This window comes from Tursiops truncatus, chromosome 3 (genome assembly GCF_011762595.2).
Source record: "Tursiops truncatus isolate mTurTru1 chromosome 3, mTurTru1.mat.Y, whole genome shotgun sequence".
Lineage (NCBI taxonomy): Eukaryota > Metazoa > Chordata > Mammalia > Artiodactyla > Delphinidae > Tursiops > Tursiops truncatus.
In genome coordinates this window covers 25623097-25642773 of record NC_047036.1, presented here as the reverse complement: position 1 = coordinate 25642773, position 19677 = coordinate 25623097, and the positions used below count along the sequence as shown (strand labels likewise).

General features: G+C 37.9%; 1 protein-coding gene across 2 annotated transcripts in view; it reads right to left on the bottom strand.

Moving 5' to 3' along the window:
• Positions 1-19677, bottom strand: part of CDH6 (cadherin 6) — a 131129-nt gene that overhangs the window by 47623 nt on the left and 63829 nt on the right. For both annotated transcript variants that reach the window (XM_019930212.3, XM_073802034.1), the window contains exon 2: positions 14018-14374. In XM_019930212.3, the coding sequence (XP_019785771.1) occupies positions 14018-14245 (228 nt within the window). In that variant the 5' untranslated portion in view covers positions 14246-14374. The remainder of the gene's footprint in view (positions 1-14017; positions 14375-19677) is intronic.

Genomic DNA, 19677 nt, shown 5'->3' with positions numbered 1-19677 from the left:
AAGTTAAATTTATAATTCTTGTTACAGTATATTCTTAGTTTCTCATATTTAAAATAATGTACGAATTCACATCAATGGAAATGAAGAAAATCAGTGGTTTAAGAATATTTTGACCTTTGACTGCCAATATGTCAGGGATTTTTAACTGATTTTTGAAATGAGTCAATCAAAATGATAATTAGGGATTTTGATTTTAAAAGACATGTAAACTGGGATGTTGGCATTCTGTATATTTATATTCCCATTCTGCTAGGGTGGACCCATACATGACAAAAAATGAAGAACTCTGGTGCAAATCAAATATTTACATAGTTTCATAAACAGATTAAGGTGATGAGTAAAGAAATACTTAACAACGTCCATAGGCTAGATTCTGGCGGGTTTGTTATAACGAGCATGCAGAGCCTCTATAACCTTCTGACAGCCTCTAGCTCTGTTTGGCTTGTGGAGCACGGAGGCAAAATAACTCAGTGGGAACGGAAAGGATTTGAACCTTTAACTCTCTTCTGTTCAACTTGATCCCTCCATTTTTTTCAGCAAATTGAGTTATAAGCAGAGGATATAGGAGTCCACAGGCATAATAACATGGAAGTTGGAGGATTTGGGATTGGGTCCTTGTTTGGCTTTCTATACTTTACTCTGCTTGTGTGACCCAGGTAGCCAAACAGTGCATTTGGGTTTATGACCAAGGTCAGACATTCTAACACTTCTGCTCTCCATGTGAGTGACTGCAGAGAGGGAGGTTTAAGACTCAGAGAACGGCTGTTACACAGGACATTTTCTTACGCATAAAATAGCAAATTGAAGCTTTTGTTGTAAAGAAAGTGGAATCAGTTGGCCGATAGTGGAAACAAAATCAGCATTACTGCCAGTTATTGACAGTTGGGAAGTTACTTCTGGAAACATTTTTAAAAAGTACGTTCAAGGAGCAAGTGAAGGCACGTTCTCTTAAATACACTAACCGGTTGAAATATGAAAATGTTAAATGTCTGAGCATTAAATTTAAATGATGAAGAAGAGAGATGTGCCCAAGGCATTTGCCCTGACACAGGGAGAAAAGATTACTGCAGGTGACTGAATCAGAATAGAAGTTTAGAGAAGGTTATCAAGGGAAATAAAAAGAAAAGTGACTTTTTCATCATGATGACCAGAAACACCACTAATTGCATATCTAATTTTAAAATGCCGACCTATAACTATTTTGAATAACACTGATGTGTTCTTGAAATTAAAACAAGAAAAATTAAAAAGAATGCGTGGAATAATAATGCAACACATCTGTGTAGCTCTTTAAACGTAGTCTCTAAAATTTTTTTCTGTTTCTCTCTACGCTTGGGTTTCACACAGCAGGTCCTCAGTAGGTATTTGTGGTATTGAGTTGAATGCAATCATTGAATGCCAAAGCATATTCTAGGACTGTTTCTTCATTTGTGCCTCAAAATGTCTCTGTGAAGTAGTGGATGCACAGGGTAGGGGATATAACTGAGTACTTGTGAGGTCAGACAGAGGTCGACTGCCAGGTTATAGCAGTCAGAGATCTTGGGCTAAAGTACTGGCCCAATCTGAGCCTTAGTTTACTCCTCTGTAAAACACGGATTACAGTGGAAACTCACTGGTGAGGATACATTGCAATAGTACATCTGAAGCACTTAGCAGAGTGTTTGGAACAAAACAATACTCAGTAAGTGTTAGCTATGAAGATGTTTTAATCTGATGTTCCTGTTTAAGCAGCAGTGGTTAATTAGTCTCTGAATCACCTTAGGAGGTCTCTACTCCTAAGTCTATGTTCTTTAAAAAAAAAAAAAAAGAAATATAAGAAAGCAATCTTTTAATGACAGCATCTTTTAAATGGTTTTTCAGATGAATAAAATATGGCTTCATGTTGACTGAATTTGGATTACGTAATTAGGAACAAATAATTGTTCATTCCTAATTTTAAAGGTGTATATGGCTGACAACTTTTATTTTTATGGGCTGTTAAAACATTACTGTCTAATTATCCTATGACTAGTGGCTCATTGAATCGGGTAGACATTAATGACTCAAGAGAAAGGCATATTAGGAGGACCTGTACATTAGAGCATCAAAGGGAACCCAAATTTTCATGATATTTAAAAAAGCACAGCATATCAATTTTTGGAAAAACTCCCCCAAGAAAACCATCACCAAGATGGCGGAGTAGAAGGACGTGCTCTCATTCCCTCTTGTGAGAACACCGGAATCACAACTAACTGCTGAACAGTCATCGACAGGAAGACACTGGAACTCACCAGAAAAGATACCCCACATCCAAAGACAAAGGAGAAGCCACAATGAGATGGTAGGAGGGGCGCAATCACAAAAAAAATCAAATCCCATAACTGCTGGGTGGGTGGCTCACAAACTGGAGAACACTTATACCACAGAAGTCCACTCACTGGAGTGAAGGTTCTGAGCCCCACATCAGGCTTCCCAACCTGGCGGTCTGGCAACGGGAGGAGGAATTCCTAGAGAATCAGACTTTGAAGGCTAGTGGGATTTGATTGCAGGACTTCAACAGGACTGGGGGAAACAGAAACTCCACTCTTGGAGGGCACACACAAAGTAATGTGCACATCAGGAACCAGGGGGAAGGAGCAGTGACCCCATAAGAGACTGAACCAGACCTACCTGCTAGTTTTGGTGGATGTCCTGCAGAGGTGGGGGGTGGCTGTGGCTCACTGTGGGGACAAGGACACTGGCAGCAGAGGTTCTAGGAAGTACTCCTTGGCATGAGCCCTCCCAGAGTCCACCATTAGCCCCACCAAATATCCTGTAGCCTCCAGTGCTGGGTTGCCTCAGGCCAAACAACCAACAGGAAGGGAACCCAGCCCCAACCATCAGCAGACAAGCGGATTAAAGTTTTATTGAGCTCTGCCCACCAGAGCAACAGCCAGCTCTACACACCACCAGTCCCTCCCATCAGGAAACTTGCACAAGCCTCTTAGATAGCCTCATCCACCAGAGGGAAGAGAGTAGCGGTAAGAAGAACAGAAGCAAGAAGAACTACAAAAGCAAGAAGACAGGAGAAGCAAGAAGAACTATAATCCTGCAACCTGTGGAACAAAAACCACATTCACAGAAAGATAGATCAGATGAAAAGGCAGAGGGCTATGTACCAGATGAAGGAACAAGATAAAACCCCAGAAAAACAACTAAATGAAGTGGAGACAGGCAACCTTCCAGAAAAAGAATTCAGAATAATGATAGTGAAGATGATCCAGGACCTCGGGAAAAGAATGGAGGCAAAGCTCGAGAAGATGCAAGAAATGTTTAACAAAGACCTAGAAGAATTAAAGAACAAACAAACAGATGAACAATACAATAACTGAAATGAAAACTACACTAGAAGGAATCAATAGAAGAATAACTGAGGCAGAAGAACGGATGAGTGACCTTGAAGACAGAATGGTGGAATTCACTGCTGTGGAACAGAATAAAGAGAAAAGAATGAAAAGAAATGAAGACAGCCTAAGAGACCTCTGGGACAACATTAAACACAACATTCGCATTATAGGGTGTCCCAGAAGGAGAAGGGAGAGAGAAAGGACCAGAGAAAATATTTGAAGAGATTACAGTCAAAAACTTCCCTAACATGGGAAAGGAAATAGCCACCCAAGTCCAGGAAGTGCAGAGAGTCCCATATAGGATAAACCCAAGGAGAAACACGCCAAGACACATAGTAATCAAATTGGCAAAAATTAAAGACAAAGAAAAATTATTGAAAGCAGCAAGGAAAAAATGACAACATACAAGGGACCTCCCATAAAGTTAACAGCTGATTTCTCAGCAGAAACTCTAAAAGCCAGAAGGGAGTGGCATGATATATTTAAAGTGATGAAAGGGAAGAAACTAAAACCAAGATTACTCTACCCAACAAGGATCTCATTCAGATTCGATGGAGAAATCAAAAGCTTTACAGACAAGCAAAAGCTAAGAGAATTCAGCACCACCAAACCAGCTCTACAACAAATGGTAAAGGAACTTCTCTAAGTGGGAAACACAAGAGAAGAAAAGGACCTACAAAAACAAACCCAAAACAATTAAGAAAACGGTCATAGGAACATACATATTGATAATTACCTTAAACGTGAATGGATTAAATGCTCCAACCAAAAGACACAGGCTTGCTGAATGGATACAAAAACAAGACCCATATTTATGCTGTCTACAAGAGACCCACTTAAGACCTAGAGACACATACGGACTGAAAGTGAGGGGATGGAAAAAGATATTCCATGCAAATGGAAATCCAAAGAAAGCTGGAGTAGCAATACTCATATCAGATAAAACAGACTTTAAAATAAAGAATGTTCCAAGAGACAAGGAAGGACACTACATAATGATCAAGGGATCAATCCAAGAAGAAGATATAACAATTATAAATATATATGCACCCAACATAGGAGCACCTCAATACATAAGACAACTGCTAACAGCTATAAAAGAGGAAATCAACAGTAACAAAATAATAGTGGGGGACTTTAACACCTCACTTACACCAATGGACACATCATCCAAACAGAAAATTAATAAGGAAACACAAGCTTTAAATGACACAATAGACCTGATAGATTTAATTGATATTTATAGGACATTCCATCCAAAAACAGCAGATTACACTTTCTTCTCAAGTGTGCACAGAACATTCTCTAGGATAGATCACATCGTGGGTCAAAAATCAAGCCTCAGTAAGTTTAAGAAAATTGAAATAATATCAAGCATCTTTTCTGACCACAACGCTATGAGATTAGAAATCAATTATAAGGAAAAAAACTTAAAAAACAAAAACACATGGTGGCTAAACAATGCGTTAATAAATAACCAAGAGATCACTGAAGAAATCAAAGAGGAAATCAAAAAATACCTAGAGACAAATGACAATGAAAACACGACAATCCAAAACCTATAGGATGCAGCAAAAGCAGTTCTAAGAGGGAAGTTTATACCTATACAAGCCTACCTCAAGAAACAAGAAAAACTCAAATAAACAATCTAACGTTACACCTAAAGGAACTAGAGAAAGAAGAACAAACAAAATTCAAAGTTAGCAGAAGGAAAGAAATCATAAAGATCAGAGCAGAAATAAATGAAACAGAAACAAAGAAAACGATAGCAAAGATCAATAAAACTGAAAGCTGGTTCTTTGAGAAGATAAACAAAATTGATAAACAATTAGGCAGACTCATCAAGAAAAAGAGGGAGAGGACTCAAATCAATAAAATTAGAAATGAAAAAGAAGTTACAACAGACACCACAGAAATACAAAGCATACTAGGAGACTACTACAAGCCACTCTATGCCAATAAAATGGACAACCTGCAAGAAATGGACAAATTCTTATAAAGGTATAACCTTCCAAGACTGAATCAGGAAGAAATAGAAAATATGAACAGAACAATGAAATTGAAACTGTGATTAAAAATTTCCCAACAAACAAAAGTCCAGGATCAGATGGCTTCACAGGTGAATTCAATCAAATATTTAGAGAAGAGCTAACACCCATCCTTCTCAAACTCTTCCAAAAAACTGCAGAGGAGGGAACACTCCCGAACTCATTCTATGAGGCCACCATCACCCTGATCCAAAACCAGACAAAGATACTACAAAAAAATAAAATTACAGCCCAATATCACTGATGAATATAGATGCAAAAATCCTCAATAAAATACTAGCAAACAAAAACCAACAACACATTAAAATGATCATACACTATGATCAAGTGGGATATATCCCAGGAATGCAAGGATTCTTCAACATACGCAAATCAATCAATGTGATACACCATATTAACAAATTGGAGAATAAAAACCATATGATCATCTCAATAGATGCAGAAAAAGCTTTTGACAAAATTCAACACCCATTTATGATAAAAACTCTCCAGAAAGTGGGCACAGAGGGAACCTACCTCAATATAATAAAGGCCATATATGACAAACCCACAGCCAACATCGTCCTCAATGGTGAAAAACTGAAACCATCTCCTCTAAGATCAGGAACAAGACAAAGATGTCCACTCTCACCACTATTATTCAACATAGTTTTGGAAGTCCTAGCCACGGCAGTCAGAGAAGAAAAAGAAATAAAAGGAATCCAAATTGGAAAAGAAGAAGTAAAACTGTCAATGTTTGCAGATGACATGATACTATACATAGAGAATCCTAAAGATGCCACCAGAAAACTACTAGAGCTAATCAATGAATTTGGTAAAGTTGCAGGATACAAAATCAATGCATAGAAATCTCTTGCATTCCTATACACTAATGATGAAAAATCTGGAAGAGAAATTAAGGAAACTCTCCTATTTACCATTGCAACAAAAAGAATAAAATACCTAGGAATAAACCTATCTAGGGAGACAAAATACCTGTATGCAGAAAACTACAAGACACTGATGAAAGAAATTAAAGATGATACCAACAGATGGAGAGATATACTATGTTCTTGGAGTGGAAGAATCAATATTGTGAAAATGACTATACTACTCAAAGCAATCTACAAATTCAATGCAATCCCTATCAAACTACCAATGGCATTTTTTACAGAACTAGAACAAAAAATCTTAAAATTTGTATGGAGACACAAAAGACCCCGAATAGCCAAAGCAGTCTTGAGGGAAAAAAATGGAGCTGGAGGAATCAGACTCCTTGACTTCAGACTATACTACAAAGCTACGGTAATCAAAACAATATGGTACTGGCACAAAAACAGAAATATATATCAATGGAACAAGACAGAAAGCCCAGAGATAAACCCACGCACATATGGTCAACTAATCTGTGACAAAGGAGGCAAGGATATACAATGGAGAAAAGACAGTCTCTTCAATAAGTGGTGCTGGGAAAACCAGACAGCTACATGTAAAAGAATGAAATTAGAACACTCCCTAACACCATACACAAAAATAAACTCAAAATGGACTACAGACCTAAATGTAAAACCGGACACTATAAAACTCTTAGAGGAAAACGTGGGAAGAACACTCTTTGACATAAATGACAGCAAGATCTTTTTTGATCCACTTCCTAGAGTAATGGGAATAAAAACAAAAATAAACAAATGGGACCTAATGAAACTTAAAAGCTTTTGCAAAGCAAAGGAAACTATAAACAAGATGAAAAGACAACTCTCAGAATGGGAGAACATATTTGCAAACGAATCAACAGACAAAGGATTAATCTCCAAAATATATAAACAGCTCATGCAGCTCAATATTAAAAAAACAAACAACCCAATCCAAAAATGGGCAGAAGACCTAAATAGACATTTCTCCAAAGAAGACATACAGATGGCCAAGAAGCACATGAAAAGCTGCTCAACATCACTAATTATTAGAGAAATGCAAATCAAAACTACAATGCCATATCACCTCACACCAGTTAGAATGGGCATCATCAGAAAATCTACAAACAACAAATGCTGGAGAGGGTGCAGAGAAAAGGGAACCCTCTTGTACTGTTGGTGGAAACGTAACTTGATACAGCCACTATGGAGAACAGTACGGAGTTTCCTTAAAAAAGTAAAAATAGAACTACCATATGACCCAACAATCCCCCTACTGGGCATATACCCGGAGAAAACCATAATTCAAAAACACTCATGCACTCCAATGTTCATTGCAGCACTATTTACAATAGCCAGGTCATGGAAGCAACCTAAATGTCCAGCGACAGATGAATGGATAAAGAAAATGTGGAACGTATATACAGTGGAATATTACTCAGCTATAAAAAGGAATGAAATTGGGTCATTTGTAGAGATGTGGATGGATCTACTTACGGAGTGAAGTAAGTCAGAAAGAGAAAAACAAATATTGTATATTAACAGATATATGTGGAACCTAGAAAAATGGTAGTGATGAACCGGTTTGCAGGGCAGAAGTTGAGATACAGATGTAGAGAACAAACGTATGGACACCAAGGGGGTTAAGCAGCAGGGGGTGGGGGTGGTGGTGGGATGAATTGGGAGATTGGGATTGACATGTATACACTAACATGTATAAAATGGATGACTAATAAGAACCTCCTGTATAAAAAAATAAACAAAATAAAATTCAAAATTTCAAAAAAAAAAGAAAAGACAAAATAGGAAGATTTGAGCAAGACTAATAAATAAACCAAGAGGGCAGGCATAGATAAATCATATTAGGAATTAAAAAAAAATTGCAGATTGAAAAAAAAAAAGAAACCATCACCAACTTCCAAAAAGCTAACATCAGAAAATATCTATGAAATACATGGTTTATCAAATTCCACAAAAACAGATCTCTTGATATGCTGCTAAAAATAGAAGCATTTCAATGGCCTCTAATGGAGACTAGTTTTACCTATACATTGTGTGGAAGGAGAGGATTAAGAACATTGTGAGGGATAAAATGGAGGAGACAAGGAAATTAAGTGTTGCTGTGGGCTGTTTAATGATAATATGTGAATCTTTTGCCTAAAATTGTGCATTGTTTTGAGATTTTAAATATATTCATTCTTATATTAATGAATAACCATGTCTTCAAAATCTAATCTATATCTACCTATGTTTTTTTCTTATTGAATTTAATCTTAGACTATATACCAGCTATTGTCAAGGAATTGCTATATTATGTAAAGCTGGAAGAAGGGGCATGGGGTTTTCTGAAAATGTGGAATTACAATGCTTCCCTCTTATTTTTCTATTCAGCTTACATAAAGCCAAAGATAATCTAAGTGATTCTGCATAAAATCAAATACTCTTTCCTTTAGCCCTTGACAAGAAAACATGTACCTCTTTCTGTTTTCTGTGCCAGCATCAGTGACACTTTCACTATCCTGATTGTTCTATCTTGAAATCTCTGACTTTTTGAACCTCCTGCATTCTCTCCTTTGGCTTCTGCAACCAGTTAATTGGGAAGTACTGGTAATTCTCCCTCTGCCAGATGGGCTAACACCTGTTCTTCCCTTAAGATGTGGTCCCAACACCATCATTGTCTCTAGGAAGCTCTGTTGAACCCCTGAGCCCAGGTGGCCCCTCTCCTTTATATTTCAACAATACTTTGGGGATGCCCATTTTATCACTGAGCTTGCCACATCTAATTATAATTATTGCCAATAATATTCTCCTAGGGCAATGGTTCTCAAGTTTCGCCACATATTCGGATCATAAATACTTAATTAAAAACCAACTAAATCAGAATCTCTGGGGAAGTGAGACCCAGGCCAACGTACATATTGTTAAAAGCAGCACTTCTCAAATTTTAATATGCATAAAATTCACCTAAAATTCTGCTTTTGTTGAAAAGCAGATTCTGATTCAATAGATCTCAGGTGGGGCCTAAGAGTCTAAAGTTCTAACAAGCTCCCAGACACAGATGCCGCTTATGCTAAATCAGCATAAAAGTTCCCCCAAATGGTTATGTATTTTAGAACATGGGTCCCCAACCTTTTTGGCACCAGGGACCGGTCTCTCGGAAGACAATTTTTCCACGGCGGTGGGCGGCGGGAGGGGGCGGTAGATGGTTCAGGCGGAAAGGCGAGCTATGGGGAGCGGCAGGTGAAGCTTCGCTCCCCGCGCGCCCGCCCCCCCAACCGCCCCGCCTGCCTCTCACCTCCTGCTGTGTGACCCGGTTCCTAATAGGCCGTGTGGCCCAGGGGTTGGGACCCCTGTTTCAGAAAATAGCATCTTCCTTATCTGTATCCGTATCCACGTCTATATCTTAACGCTCACAAACTTTTACCCAATATAAGACCACTTCTTTCTATTCTGATACCTCTGCCTGCCACCACCTTTTCAGGTATGTAGAGGTGTTGAGAATTGTCTCATAAATCAGAGTTTGGGTGTCAATATTTCAGCTGTAACTGGCCTTCCTCACTTGTATTTACAAGTGCATCCCTCCCCAGCTGTGCCGTGTCCATGTTTCTGTGTTAATCTTACTGGACACAGAATGCTGAGGAGCATTAAGACAGTATGAGAAGGAAGGTCTTGCTACCTTTGCTTGTGCTTCAATTTTTAAATTATTATTAATTATTTTTGGCTATTAACCTATTTTTGGTCTTCGTTGCTGCGCGCAGGCTTTCTCTAGTTGCAGCGAGCGGGGGCTACTCTTCGTTGCAGTGCTTGGGCTTCTCATTGCGGTGGCTTCTTTTGTTGCGGAGCACGGGCTCTAGGCACACGGGCTTCAGTAGTTGTGGCACTTGGGCTCAGTAGTTGTGGCTTGCGGGCTTAGCTTCTCCACGGCATGTGGGATCTTCCTGGACCAGGGCTCGAGCCCATGTCCCCTGCATAGGCAGGCGGATTCTTAACCACTGTGCCACCAGGGAAGTCCCTGTGCTTTAATTTTAAAGCATGATCTTGTATATTCACTTCATTGTCACTCCAGCCTCCAGACTCCATCTTCTGCTGCTTCTCGGATGCTTATGTGACTTTCTTTTTCTCCTTCTACACCAGGTAGCCTCTTGCTCCCACACCCATTCTCACATTTTCCCCCATTGTGAAGTCACTGTCATCCCTACTGACTTACCTCCAAATAACTGGAACCAAGGAACACACATATAAACAGCTGCTTATAATGTAAAAACTTCTTTCTTCTACTTTAAGTGTATTTGCTCAACCATATTACTTTTCCTTAGTTAATGCTTCTATCTGTTACATGTACAGATCAACCTTTTCAGTTTTAGGTCTCAAGAATAGGCTCTAAGTAGCTATTATTTAGTAGGGCTAATGACAAAATTTAAGGTTCTATTAGCCATTGTACACCTTTATATACCAATCTAACCACATTCCTATGGTTCCCAGAGTGTGCACCAAGGCACCCTGGTGTGCAGCAGGGAACTCGCTGCAGCACCAGGAAATATTTTAAAAATTTGAGGGAAATACAGCAACATGAGCTATCAGACATCTTGCGAATTACTAGCTCAGAGTAGATCACAGTTTCAACAGCAGGTGGTGCTACATTCCTTTCGATGATGTCATATACTTATTAAGATGGGTTTCCCACAGTGCCCGTGTTAAAAAGCAAGTACCGTGTGAAAATCAATGTGGAAAAGGAAACCAGGGGTCGGTGTCCAATCTGAGAAGTTGTGCAGTGTCCAATACCTGCCCACATTCCATTAGGAAGTAACGTTATTTAAGAGTGAAATAAAAATATTATTTTTTCTATTAATTGCTATTTTAGTTACTTATTTGTTACAACATAAATACGTATTAAGTTGTTTGGGCCTAATTATTTCTTTTGGCCTAAGGGCATTGTGAAAAAATTATCGAGATGTTACAGGCATTGCAAACCAAGAAAGTTTTGGAACCTCTGCTATAGTCTAATTTTTTTTTTCCCCCCAAATTTCTTGACCTTGTGGATTCGGATAATCTCATCAGGTACCTGTTTACTCCAAATCTTTTAAAAGTGGACCAACCTGTTGCCACATGAGAAACGAACCTTTTTTTTTCTTTTTAAATATTTATTTTTTGTCTACGTTTAACTGTGGTAAAAAACAAATTGTAGTCTAATCCCTTTGTCTGTTGATAAAACATATAGTCCAAAGACAGATTCAGGAAAATGCCTTATCAATAGTTCAGGGACACCTCTTACATACATCTGATGTAGCAATGCTGGCACCTACGATAACTTCAATTATTGCCCTTGACTTTTTTTTTTCTAGTGTATATTTTTTATGGGTTATAACTTCAAGGAGGTGGGGCAGGGGCAGATAATGATGAGGAAGGGAAACTTATCTTGCTGCCGATAAAATATCCAAATCCAACGAATCAAACTGAAGCTGTGATTGTGAAGGGGTTTTCCCACAGTCCTCTACATTTGCCAGCCACTGAGAGATCCGTTAATTATATCATTTTACTTTTTCAATGATATAAAAGTCAGTAACCCACTTCCATGCATTACAGACAGATTTAATAGAGTGTATACAATGGAGTTTTCATCAATAACTTCTTTCTGCACCTACTACGTGCCAGCCACTAGTTCTTGTCTCACTTTACACTGCAGCTCCATGCCGTAGGTAGGCATTGCTCCATGCATTTTCTAGATGAAGAAAGTAAAGTCTGGAAAGGTTAATAGCCTGCTGTGGGCCAGACGACTGGCAATTGGCAGCACAGCGATGCAGCCTCAGATCTGCTTGACTCCACAGCTTGCAATTTTTCCCCGTGGCAATATTACCTCTCACAATTATAATCATAAAACTGATTCTTCTGAGGTTTTATCCATTGTTGCTTCTAGTATTTTGAAATATCTGGCCTTTTTTTTTTTTTTTTTTTGCGGTACGCGGGCTTCTCCTGTTGTGGAGCACAGGCTCCGGACGCACGGGCTCAGTGGCCATGGCTCACAGGCCCAGCCGCTCCGCGGCACGTGGGATCTTCCCAGACTGGGGCACGAACCCATGTCCCCTGCATCGTCAGGTGGACTCTCAACCACTGCGCCACCAGGGAAGCCCTACCTGGCCTTTCTTTAAAAATACATGTATTTTTATGTAAAATGGCATCACAATTTGAGAAGAAAAAGAAAAGAAAGGGGGGATCAATTATTTAAATACAGCACTTTAAAAAACTTAATCTTCTATAACAATAATGTTATTTGTATTGTAGAAAGTGCTTTAAAGATTATAAGATTATTGTTATTTTTTACAATAATTTTTTAGCCTTGCCAGTGTAGTGCTATTCAAATTTCACAGAGGAAATGGAGTGAAGTACAAGTAAGCGGACTGTCTTCAGCAGTCACACAGTATGTGAATTTCATAGCAAATACAAGGTTAGACCCTTGGGGATCCGTGTTGATGTTCACCCCTTCACTGAATACTTCCTCTCCTCCTTTATTCCACATTAATAATTCACTTCACTGGAACGATGCCTGGTTACCTCAGCCCAAGCCATGGATGGCTTTCCTTCATTTATTGTGGTAAATGCTTAAAGAGAATATTGGCACGGGGTTATTCAGGGATATTTGATAACAGATTGAAGTGTGAACATGCAGCCCCTGGAATCTGTAAAATTTATGCTTTTTGAGTGATATCCAAATATAGATGTTCTAAAATTGTAGCTGTAATCATAAAGACATTTTATCATCTCTATTATGTTTGTTCCCAGTGTGTTTACGTAAAGGATGTATGACAATTATTTTTCTTATCAATACCATGTTCTGAAACAGAGAACCTACGAAGTACAAACCTGTGTCCCTGTCTTTTTTCACTTATTTGCGGGATGCAGATATTCTGCAACGGGAATGTAGCTGATGATAAAATTTCAGTGAAAACTCATGATGACAGTATAACTAAGCTGTTTTCCTGACTCAGCTCCAGTAATCTGGGAGGGCTGTAATAAGCGATACATCCTCATTTTACTTTCTGGAGTCAATAAAATGGTCAGATGATATTTGGAAATAGCACCTTTACATAATCATTTTTTCTCTTTTGTGAACCTTGCCACGATTAAATCATAAGTTTTGAAATGCCTGGCTCTTGCCAATTATGGGAGATAAGACAAAACAGCAACAGCAGTAACAGCTAAATCTAAGGCAGTGGTGGGTTTTGAGGACAAAGGGCTCCATTTGGTCAGAGAATGGATGGCACTGTAGGTAGCAGAGTTAAAAAATAGTTAATTTGAACGTGGCCAAAGGACTAAAGCTCAGAATGTTTCCTTTCACAATGAGAAAAAGGAAACTTCTTTTCCTTACAGCTTAATCACTCTATTCCTATTTTTAATACATACTACTTTATAGAATAGCTGGACCGCATTTTTCAAGCTAAAGTAAAAATTCAAGGATTTATGATAATCCTATGCGGCTGGTTGTAGGTGTTTCGTTTTCAACGGAAGCATTTCTCTTTCTTTGTTGCAGTGCTAACATTTCTCAGCTTCTCGCTACAGTCTTCCTGAAACTACTCAAGTGAAAAAAAAAAGTCTTACCAGATAAGCAACAATTCTTACTGTACTGGGGGAATATTTCACATCTTCCCCATCTATTTATGAGAAGTAACTTCTTCAAGCTTTTAAAACCAGAATGTCAAAAAGCCCAGTGGAATCCTACCTTGCCCACATACTGATAATCAGATCCTGTGTATTCCTCCAGCAGAAAGAACTGATTCCACATCCAGCTCCTTTTCGAACGGTTCAGCTCATTTTTGCTGTTTCCAGAGAGCTCCAGGGTCCTTTTCTTTGCGGGGAAACCACTAGTCCTCTTAGATAATGGAGTTGAGAAAGTTGGGTAGGGCTGGCCAACCCAAAAGAGAAGCAAGAAGTATCGGTAAGTTCTCATTTTGATGACACAGTCCAGTCTCTGAGTAGTGGGTACCCTTCTCCTTGAAGTGTCTTTTTTCACTGCACTGTATCCAGCCTCATTCCTCCTCTCTTCCTTAATGTTCTTGGCTTGGCTCTCAGAGGATATCTGGAAAGAATAATAACATATTAAGCATTTTTAGAGGTGCTTAAAATTCAGCGTTAGAGCAAATAAGCTCTGGGAAAAAAAGAGGACATAAATTTGAATAGCAAAACAACAAAAAATAAATTGTCTATCAGTTTTGAAATGAGGAAAACAGTCTTTCAGATATGCTAAATGGAAGGTGTGTTCCGAGTAGGAAGCTGCTGTTTTTCTCTCTCCTTTTCTATCACTTAAAAACCCTATTTTAAGTAATAGCATTGCTGTAGGTCAACATGCCAGAGTGGATTATTTCACTACTCTTTTACCTCTGAGTATGTGGGTTGAGATCTGGTTAGAAGAAATGAGTTTGTGTTTCTGATTCTATTTGCATATTTATCCTCATGAAAGAATATCACAGACAGTTTTGATTCAATTGAAAGTGGATAATGTTGAAATTTCGCTACAGTGTATCGAGCACCTGTGATGTGGATGCAGAAGCCTGTTCTGCAGACTCTTGGCTTCCGAGATGTGTTGTGATGGAACAGCCTGGGTCAGATAAGCTTGGAAAAGACCTGATGCCTTCCCTTCAGGATGCTCATTAGCATATCGAGGTTTCTTTTTCTGTTGTTTTTTTTGAAGATTTTTGTCTTAAAAAATTTTTTTTATACATATTGATGTTTCTGAAGTGAAATTTTGTAGCAATGATGATAAGCCTGCATTTAGTCCAGTATTTCCCAAACTTGACCAGGAAACTTTTTTCCTCATACAACCCAATTAACACTACAGGATGGGTTAATGAACAACCTATGGAATTTGTATTTAACAGAATAAAGAATAAAATGGACAATTCTATTCAAATTTCTTTAGGAAATCCTGGTGGGCTTTTCTCTCTAAATTTTACTTGTATCAGAGGCAACTAAGTATATATATTAAAATTGGTCCAACAGTTTCTATGTAATTTTCACAGGTACATCAGATATACCTCAATACCACAGTGAGGGCAATCGACAGCAAGATCTTCAGAAAAGTCAGCTATTATAATCACGGTAATAATTTTCCATGACAAATACTAATTTTCAAAAACACAACCTAGCATTTGAAACAAATCCTTGGGCCAGAGTGCTTGGCAAAGATGTCACAATTTGGTTTAATATCTTATGTAAATTAAGTAATACATGCCTATATCTCCTTCCTAAACTTTCCCATGTTTCTTGAAAAAAAATCCAATAGATTACTCCTTCATCTTACTATTTGATATAGAAAACCTATTTTCTTAAATAATATTAATAAAAAAGTGAAGGGCTTTGTAATGTAGAACAGAGTAGTAATTAAGCTGGTACAGTTAATAAATAAGTGCAGATAAAGAAACAGGTTGTAGGTAATCTGATCAGTATTTTTTTTTCCCTCTATGTCAGAAAAGATTTGTTCCCTTTTGTCCTATTTTTCTACTGGGTAAATGTATATATGACCAGTTTTTTTTTTTTTAACCTCAGCAATTAATAATTATAGCCACCTGACACATGTTTAAGTGGAAGTTTTCTGTTGGAATATAAGTGTAATATTTCACAGTGTTCAGCATTTTTAAACCTTTATTCCATTATTATGCATCTTCTTGACAGCAGGCTGGGGAAGTTGAAACTTCCACAGGTGAGTGAATTAGTACTGTGACAATTAGTCATGCTGGAAAAATGCCAGGTAGCTATATTTGTCATTATGTGGCCTTGGTACAGGTGTGGAATGACTGATGATCAATTAGGTAACGACGGTTCTTCTCTCTTCTTGTGGATGGTACATAAAGGGGACTGAGAGACCATATGGAGAAAAGCCCTCTAAAGACATCTATTCATTTCTAGAAATGAATATCTAGTAGATATTACACTGAAGTTGATTCAGTGGAAATTACATTTTTCTTAATTTCCCACACTCTCCATTATTTGTGTAGACAAATCCTGCAGTGAAGAATTACACATCTGCTGCTGCACTCAGTGTGTGGCCCACAGTGCTGGCAGGAAAGAGGGATGCAGAGAATGGAGGTGTCAGCTGTTTAAAAGGCAGACTCCTAAAGGCCATTTTAAAGAAAAATCGATCCCTGTGGATGTTGTATGCAAACTCTACAAGCTGTTGCCACTTGACTATTAAATACTAGTTCTTTTTAATATCGCAGATACCAAAATGTCAAGTATTTCATATTTTTTTCTGCTTGGCTGGTAATAAGCTTTTAAAGTGGTACAAATTTAAGCAGAGTTTCCAAGTATGGTAGAACATGTAGTTTTGCTGTAACCCAGCTCTTTTTGTACCAACTTGGTAGGGTGTATCCTTGTTAAAACTCAATATGCAAAATTACTAAAATTACCATGATCCACTCATATTTGGTGTTAAAGGGATAGATTTCTCTGTGAAATTCTATAGTTAAAAAAACTCCAACAAACTCTACACTGTTGAATATATAACTTAGCAATTCTCATATAATACTTCTTAATAGTCAGGATTGCATAGTGCTTAAGATTATCAGTGTTGGAGACAGATTGCCTGAGTTTAAATTGCTAAGAATTGGGGAAAATGCTTGATTTCACTGTACCTTAGTTTCTTCTTCTGTAAATGGGGGTAATTACAGTAACTACCTCATAGGGTGTTATATATGGATTAAATGAGTCATTGCATGCACTTAAAACAGTGCCTAGCACTCAGTAAGGTATTAATAAGTATTAGCTGTTATTATTATTATTACTACTACTGTTACTATTATTTGCATTGCAAGTGTAGAATCCATCTACAGCAGCTTGCAAAAGTCTGCAAAAGATAGCTTGGTTACCTCTTAGGCTTTAAATACTTTTTTATGTTTCAAGAGGCATCTCCAAGCAAGTCAAATTCTCTTAAAATTAAAGAATAGAAGCACTTTAAAAATCAGAATTAGTCCGTTTGCCAATTGTTTGCCTTTGTGTAGACTTCGATTCTGTATTTCACAGTAACAGTATAGAAACAGAGAAGGCAGAAGCTTTATGCCCACTGCCTGCCTCAAGAAGAATACGGGCAAAAAGGAAAGTTCACTGGAGGACAGACTCATTCATACAATCTATGTGTTTTTTTCCCCTTTCCATTTTGTTAAAGTTTTGAAAATCATCTTTACTTTATTCAGGTGAAAAAAAAATCAGACCTAGCTTCAATGTAGCAATAGTGTCCTTGCAAAAATGGGACTGGACATACATGTCTTCTTGTAATTTAACATGCTGATATTATATCGGGTAAGAATTTGATATAGCTGAAATTAATGATATACAGATTTTAGATTTTAATCTAAAAATATGAAATGCAAAAAACCCCCCATATTCCAAACATGACCTTAGATGCAAAAAACTGGATTCTTAAGGTGATAAATGGCTGTAAGTTCAAGGAAAGGAAGGAAAGGGCCTGGTATAGCACAACTTTGAGAAATGTGGGAAAGTCGCTGACTTCTGAGCAGTCAAAATACAAGAAAACCGCTTCCCTGGTGGCACAGTGGTTGAGAGTCCGCCTGCCGATACAGGGGACACGGGTTCGTGCCCCGGTCCGGGAAGATCCCACATGCCGTGGAGCGGCTGGGCCCGTGAGCCATGGACGCTGAGCCTGCGCATCCGGAGCCTCTGCTCTGCAACGGGAGAGGCCACAACAGTGAGAGGCCCGCATACCGAAAAAAAACAAAAAAATACAAGAAAACCACATGGCAAGTAGTAACCGGATGTGCTGGCTCGTTCTGTAGGTCTCGGAAAGTAAACTAAAATGACAAGAAAGTGATGGCCTACATAGACAATGAATTTTAAAATAGCAGGTATGGTTATTCAAGAAGGAAAGAACCAGAAGATTAGACAGTGGGAATGGAAAGAATACAAAACAGTGTGGATATTGTATCTTTTTGCCCCCATCCCCTCATGGCATTAACAGCAAATGAGTTAGAGATATCAAAAACTCTATAAAAATAAAACTTGACCTGCCTAATTACAGCCCAATGACAGTTTAGCAATGAAGTTAAAAGATTACTTAATAGACCAAGTCTCTACTTTTTATTTTCTTTTTGCTAGAATCTGTTTTTTTTTTTGGGGGGGGGTGGATTTCTATTTCTTATAGGCAATAGTTTGAATCTTTGCAGAAGCCTTTTCTTAGTCATGTGTAGAAGGTAATTAAGATGTTTACGGTTAGTGGGGCAAAGCCCACATAACATTGATAATTACATACTTTGAAAATTTATTTGTCTGGCAGCCAATATGCATATATACTTCAATCTTCACAAGAGTACATAATCAAGTCCAGCTTTTATTTTAATGCATGCCAGTTAGAAGAAGCCTGGGCCTCATTAATTCAGGGTCTACCAATTTAGAATATGTGATAATTAATGGCAGAAGCTGTGCTGAAGTTTTCCTTTGATTAGCAAAATCTTTTCCACTAGATCACTGGAAATTAATAATGTAAAAATATTTCATAGGAGATATAGAATGAGAAGACAAACTACAATGTCTTCAAGTTCCTTGGAGTACTTTGGAATCACCTTTTATTTGCAAATAATTAATATGCTAATTAGAAAACTTCTCTATTGATTGAATTGCTTCTTCAGTGACTTATGTTTGATAACAGTCTGAATGACTCAACTATATTATCTGGTTTTGAGATACTGATTTTATTATACTATTTACAGACAAGCAAGTAAATATTAGACAGATTTAAAAGCAATATAATTACTTTAAAGTTTTAGAATTCAGACTTAGCATACATTTGTTCTGGTGTTCTTGATTAATTCTAATCAGTGCAATATTACTATAATGCCATCTAGGCTTACAAATTAAACCAAGTACATTCACTCTTTGGCATGCAGAGCCTTAACTTTGGCATTGAAAGCAAGTAAGCATTCAATAAAGCAACATTATTAATATACTTGAACCATTTACCCTAGTAAGAGAATGTTTTAAAATCTGTTATGAAATTATTTCTTCAAATAAATGGTGTTGCACAGAAATACTGGAGCATAGCACTTTGCATAATGCTGCTCACAGAATCTCATCTACCCATAAGTCATCCTAACCCATTGGCATAACCCATTAGTAATGCTTTTAGCATATGTAACATAAGTCCATTCCAAATTTTTGGTACATCTTCTCACATTCTATGGTCAGTGAAGTAGAAGAGAGCTGGTTATTTACAACTATTTAACATTTCTCCTGACCCTATTGTATTCCAACTCTTGAGAGCCTGAAACCTCTCCATTCTCACACTATCTTTGGGTGCAGTGGGGACAAGGATGGTATTTACTCCATTAAAACCGGCAAATCAAAGAAGCAGGACTGTGATATCAGGATGAATTA